This window comes from Cyclopterus lumpus, chromosome 11, assembly GCF_009769545.1.
Source record: "Cyclopterus lumpus isolate fCycLum1 chromosome 11, fCycLum1.pri, whole genome shotgun sequence".
NCBI classification, from domain to species: Eukaryota; Metazoa; Chordata; class Actinopteri; order Perciformes; family Cyclopteridae; genus Cyclopterus; species Cyclopterus lumpus.
In genome coordinates this window covers 12,899,194-12,905,632 of record NC_046976.1, presented here as the reverse complement: position 1 = coordinate 12,905,632, position 6,439 = coordinate 12,899,194, and the positions used below count along the sequence as shown (strand labels likewise).

Below are 6,439 nucleotides of genomic sequence, written 5' to 3'. Positions count from 1 at the left end.
TTCAGAAACGTCTGACTGGGGTTTAGGTGGGTGGGGCTGGACAGGACACCCTGGGGAGCTCAGTCACACCACCAGACTGTGACAAAAACAAAACGCTCTGTGACCAGGAGATGATGGGCTTGTTGCCAGGGAAGACAACCCTGACTGCACACCAGCAGGCTTATGGAGGCTGGGAGTGGCAGAGGAGGGCACACGTCATCTCCAGCTCTCAAGTTTCCAAATTAATATCCCTAAAAATACAGAACCACTCTTCAAAATGATGCAAAGAAACCCAAGAGCTTCACAAGCTTTATTAATAACATTTTAACTTTTTTCTTTCAAACAAAAACAGCCAAACCTTGCAAACAAACACAAACCAAACAGTGCGGCACTCAGGCTCTCTGAACCAAACAATTCTATTGATACAATCAGATGTCTGATTGTGAGACCCTAGAGGTCAATACCACGACAAAACTATGTGGAACTGGGTCAAGAGAAATAAAATGTGACGTACACCAAATGTGCATCTCCAACAATACAAAGATACTGTTTTAGTGTATACATTTAACAGAAAACAAATGAAGTGCACTTACTGAAAATAATATAAATATATATATATATATAAAAGCATCAGTTTACTCTGACAATGACAGTAAAATACTTTGTACAAAATCACCTACGACTAGACTAAAACCCAAAAAGATAAACCAGTATAAAGTGAACCATGTACAGTGAACAATTTCCCCCGAAGAAGCAGAGAGCACTTTATTTAAAATCACGTCCTTAATTTTCAAAGTGGATTAAAGCAGCCTTCCACTGTATTTACTTCCAAATATAAGTTGATTGACAAGTAATGGGAAAAAGTAATTATGTCGTGATTGTACTTGAGTGTGAACCGTTTGAGAAACACCCAGTCACAGGATGGGACGGTTTAGAAACAACACACAGATGCTTTGTGGAACTCAACTTGGAAAGTCTGGCGTTTGACCAAGACAAGAAATCAGTCATACTGATGAGGCAAAATAATGGGATAAAATTGCGGTTCATTTACTGCCTCAATCGACACCCAATTAAATAGAATGGAGCACAAAATAAATGAGTGTTTGAAATTAATGGAATGACAAAGTGCCCATATACTGTAGTATTCAAGTTAATGACATTTCTTAATCAAAACTGAACTAGAATTAAAGTAGCATTCTACTCCAACTGCTGAAACAAAAAATAGCGGTCAAGACATTGTTACAATATATTTATAAATGTAACTTTGATGTACACAGAGCCCTTGCAGAGGCTAAAAAAGCCCCTCCCAACCAAACAAAGTAATTCCAAAAATAAATAACAAAACATACATAGGCACAAAGGGTGATCTCAAGTCTTTTCTTTTGGATAAATAACAGAGGAAAATAAACAAAAAAACAGCTGGTATGGTGAGGGTGCTGTGTCTTCCTGTGCGACTGTCACTGTGATCCATGTGGGTTAAAAGCGGTCTGACCACACGACAGTGATCCATACCAGTCGTGGTCAAAGTGATTGTGATCAAACGAGTACAGTTAAAGTGGAAAGCTCCTGCAGTCTGGTGTTAAAATGGGTCTCAAAAGTTGAGGGAAGGGAGAAGAGGGGAGGGCATTCAGGAAACAGTGAGAGGCGTTGGCTTGCTTCCAGACATCATCCTGTCTGCATTTTGACTCACTGTAGCGTGCATCTAAAAAAAAGGGACAGGACAGAAAACCACATCACAAGTTAAGAACAGTTCCCTCATTCAATTTACACACCATATCAGGATTAGTCTTTTAAAAGTGCATGCACACACGCATGCACGCACGCACGCATGCACGATTAACCTTCTTCTTGAGAAAGGGTGTGAAAGCTTGCAGATGCTTGGTCCTCCGTGGCACATTGTTACCTCAGCCTCCTTCCCAATGGACAAACAAAATCACTAAAGGCCACTAAGATATGTCTTTTGTCTATAGTGGGAAAGGTTTGGCCAGCACTGATCGGCAGTGATGAAATCATGACACCCAGGCGGAGACGCTCATCTTCTACAAACATCGTTCTAAATTAGTTTGACGAGAGACTAAATAAGTAACAAAAAAAAGAAATAACCACCATAACATTTCCACTTTTCTTTTTAACTAACGCTGTTTTCCTGTTTCGTTAATTTCGACATGACACACCAGAATATAAACAGAAAAGCATAATTGGCTATTAGCAACGGGAACGGGGTCCATCACCTATTTTGAGCAGGTTTTCCCACGTTTAAACATATACAAGTTCATTTTGCTGGTATGAGGGCAGTTCTTACCTGGCAGGATGCTCAGTGACTACAGCACAGTCATCATAGTCTGGACTCCACAGTCAACAAAGCTCTGGAAACAGACATTAACATAACCAAAAGATTATTGCAAACAAACAGATGTTTTAAAGACATAAACAGCTGCCATGACACAGGATCTCAAAAAAGTTGCATCATTATAATAACTCATTGTTGGTGCAGTTCATTCTTCAGGATGTGAACAGTGGTCATACAACACCACCTAGTGGCTTGCATGAACATTGCAGTTTGAGGACAATTTCTTGCCGCAAACAATACTGACAGATAAATAAATAAAATAGACAAATACTATGTTCTACTTAATCACATTGATTTTGAAAGGCTCCATCAACGTTTTCATCTCACTGGCAAATGAGAAGTGATTTGTGTTGCAACGAAACTTGAATTATACTGACATCGACTTCTATACCCACTAAATTTACCAGATTGACAGACCGTGTCCTCTGGTCTGCCATCCAGTGAGGTAGAGTGTACTGTGCGTGGGGGAAAATGGATCTGCAGTGAAAGAGATGGCAACAGACAAAGCCAGATTCACTTCTATAGGAGATTGGGGGTGTGGAATGAGGGGCATGCAGGGATAGGTGGCTCTAAGCCAGGCTGAACCTCTCACCTCACATGCTCGAGAATATATGCGATGCCTCTGAGACCTTGCATGGGATGCTGTAAACAAATTAGTATAAGTGTATGTGTACCTGGTAGGCGTAGGCATTCTGTGCGTAGTTCATTGGCATCTGTGGGATCATGACCCCTCCAAAGTTGGAGTAAGAGTATGGCTGCAAAGAGAGACCGAAGGAACACATTAAACCTCAGTACAGAGAAGTATGTTTATATCGCAAACAGTGCTTAAGAGATGTTAAAACATACATTTAATATCATGAAACTGACTAAAAGCCTGCAGCAATAAGGAACTGTTCTTATGCAAATTACCTTGCAAGGTTTACACTATAACTGCCAATGTCTGTGTTGTCTAATTCATTTCCAAACCTGGATATTATTAGCAATTACAATAATCATGCCATCGACAACTTTATGTTGATATATTTTCTGGTAAATTGAAAGTAAATTGATAAGATTGTTCTTCACCTTGCTCCTCTATTCTTGGCTGTGATAATGAGCCAACTTCCCCTCTGGGAAAATAAGATTTAATTCATTTTAAAGAATAGAGGTGCGTGTGTGCATTACAAATGACACAAACAGTGCGTTTACTTGGCTCAACAACTTTGTTTTTTTTCCACCTGCTGAACAGACATTCTTGATAGCTGGCTGTGTGTGTGTGTGTGTGTGTGTGTGTATATATGTTACCTGATTGTAGGGGCTTCCTCCATTGAGGATGGGCGAAGGTTGAGCCATACCCCCTCCCATGGGTGAGCAGCAGCCGCAGTAGAAGTACTGAGTGGGGCTCATCCAGGGAGCCGGGCCAACCAGACGGGACGGCATGGACCCTGGATGAAGACGAAAATATTTAAGTGGGGAGATCTTATATTTTCACTAACATCCAATGAGTTTCTTCTTTAGCGTATCAGAATACATACGAGAGCTCCTTTCTTTCATGATGGCAGGGCCCAGCTTGAGTTTCCGACCCTTAAAACTGATCTGTTGCTATAGTAAAAAATATAAAATAAATATTACTCAGTTGGAAACAAAAAGCGATAGAACGGCAGTCAGACAGACATCCACTCACCTCAATTATTGACTGAATGTTGACATCTTCATTGAAGTACACAAACCCATACCTAGGAAGACACACAAAAACTCAGACTAAACAGAAACACACTGAATGAATACCAACACCGAGTGAAAAATATGAAATCAATGAGCTCAAACTAAGTTATAAAATAAGCTAATGAATATTCATAAACACTGAAAACAACCGCCCCAGTTTACACCCACACAAGTTAACTCACAAGTACAGATTACATACAGCAATTTCTGTATTCATGCTTCATGAATAACTCACATGAATGCTGTAATAATAGACAAATGCATTGTTTATGTTCTCACCCTTTGCAGATCCCTCCACGGTATGTGATAATTTTTACTTCCTTAACAGCGCCATATCTTGCAAAGAAGTCCCGCATTTCATTTTCATCCACCTGAAGAACAAAATTAATTTTAAAGCTAAAAACTGAATTTTAGTTGCTCTACTTTACCATCTGCTTTAAGTGGTGAAACATTCACAGGTGCTAGGGAATTGAAATTCCACTTTACAGTAGAACAAAACTTTCAAATAAATGCAATTTTATTTCCGTAAATGTGTGGGCAGCAAACAGAGAGGCTTTTTCTACTTAAGAGAAATACTTGACAGCAGTCTGTTACCCAAATGTGGGAGCACCCAGATTCTGATAACACATTGATGCTTTTCCAATTATTGTTTCTCTATGAGTTGAACATTTTTTTAAATTGTATGGTTTCACCCTCAAAACTGAAAATAAATAATCTTCAGACAAAAAAACAAAAATATGCTGATTTGGAATGGACAAGTCAGTTCTTCATAATCTAAAAACATCTGATCTTACCTTCATGTCAATCCCACCAACAAAGAGGGCGTTGGGCGTCAGTTTGCCCTCAGGAAGAACGTAGCCATTTGACAACTTCAGGGAAGGTGAAGTCTGGCTGCTGCTCCTGGGCTTTTGGACATCCTAACAACAAAACTTGAATTATTAAGTTAAATGATAGGAAAACACCACAAAACGTTCACATTGTCGTTTAGGCATTACAATTCAATGGATACCCATGGTTAAGTACAAATACATACAAAGGGGTGGGTGGGGGGGAGAGAGAGACTGTTCTGTGGCCTAGCTAAATTAACTGTGACATGGAACAAATCCCGATGTTAAGGCGATTTATGATGTGTCAAAAAATGTATTCTGAATAAAAACGTTACTCCCTAGAGTATGCGCATGCTTAGCATTAGATGCACAACTTCATGAGCGTTAATAGGACAACTTCATGGGGAGCACATAGCGACACAACACCGGCAAATTCGTCAGACACATGGTCGTGGGGGTACATGATGCTAACGTTAAATGTTAACATTAGCTTAGTTAACATAAAGCTAAATGTACTTCAACACGCAAACCTCGGTATGTCCGATTGTGGAGCAGCAACACAGTTAAGGAAATAGCATTGGAAACAGTTGGTGAGAGATCGTTAATGTTAGTTATTGCTTGCTGATATTAAATATATATTGCCTAACTAATGTAAGCTACCAGTAGCTAGTGCGCCCTTTTCGGTGCTCAAGGCGAAGGTTGCTAATTAGCGAGCTAACGCTAATGCAAGCTAGCGCAAACGTAAGCTAGCGCCAAGGCGAGCTAACGCTAATCTAAGCTAGCGCTAAGGCGAGCTAACGCTAATGCGAGCTCAGTAACATACTCAGCAGTAGGTTAGTTAGCACGTTGATTAAAGTCAGCAAATGGCTTAAAGTACACAAAGCTGTTGTCCGGCTATACTTTTAACAGTGTGTTATAGTGCCGTGTCGTTGAAACTTACCATATCTAAAATAATTTTAAAAATAATAAGTTAAGCAGATACACTCTAAAGCGGCGCTTCTTCTGCCCGACAGCAACCACCTCACAATGGCCGAAACCACGCCTCGTGCACATGAGTAATCTAACTTCCTATCACATGTTACATGTGTGATTTATATCAAGTTCGATTGTAACTAGTTAGCCCTTAACTGTCCTTATTGTCTTTACACAATCTCATGCAAAATCACAACAGATTTGATTACAATGTTTTACTCTCCTTGATCTTGTTGCACTTGTTTCCTTTTTCCATGCAGTGCATGAACATGAATGCAGCTTCATGTAAAATAAAACTTGGTCTGTAAACAATACTTCAAACTAATTTTCCTACTGATAACGTTGTTATGGATTACAATCATGTTGTACAGCTGGTTCGGTGATGTGCCTCTTGATTATTTGTGTAAATTCTGCAGAATATGGTCTTCTAAATGCCATATGAATAAACTTGACACCAACAAGGGGTAATATATATTGGAAATCTAAAAGGTTGTCTAATTTCATATTGTATTCAACCGTATTTGTATTTGTTAGTACACAATGGTTTAGGTGATAGATGCAAATGTTCTCCCCCCCACCCCCCTCATGAATTCCCCTCATGCAGAAG

The 6,439-nt window shown here is 39.6% G+C and overlaps 1 protein-coding gene across 1 annotated transcript; it reads right to left on the bottom strand.

The window, feature by feature from the left end:
* Window positions 1-2,300: 2,300 nt before the first annotated feature.
* dazl (deleted in azoospermia-like) lies at window positions 2,301-5,911 on the bottom strand. Its single transcript, XM_034545394.1, has 9 exons — window positions 5,801-5,911; window positions 4,828-4,950; window positions 4,313-4,404; window positions 3,993-4,044; window positions 3,844-3,910; window positions 3,614-3,753; window positions 3,004-3,084; window positions 2,734-2,784; window positions 2,301-2,345 (listed from the first exon to the last, which is right to left on the bottom strand). The coding sequence occupies exons 1-9, from the start codon at window positions 5,801-5,803 to the stop codon at window positions 2,301-2,303; spliced, it is 654 nt and encodes a 217-aa protein (XP_034401285.1). The 5' UTR covers window positions 5,804-5,911.
* Between the last annotated feature and the right edge of the window lie 528 nt (window positions 5,912-6,439).

What these genes read in the sequence shown, in the direction of transcription:
- dazl (XM_034545394.1), bottom strand. An exon ending in ACATTCAGTCAATAATTGAG is followed by an intron (nt 3,911 to 3,992) that starts GTGAGTGGATGT and finishes TTTTTACTATAG; the next exon opens with CAACAGATCAGTTTTAAGGG. An exon ending in CATGAAAGAAAGGAGCTCTC is followed by an intron (nt 3,754 to 3,843) that starts GTATGTATTCTG and finishes GTCTTCATCCAG; the next exon opens with GGTCCATGCCGTCCCGTCTG.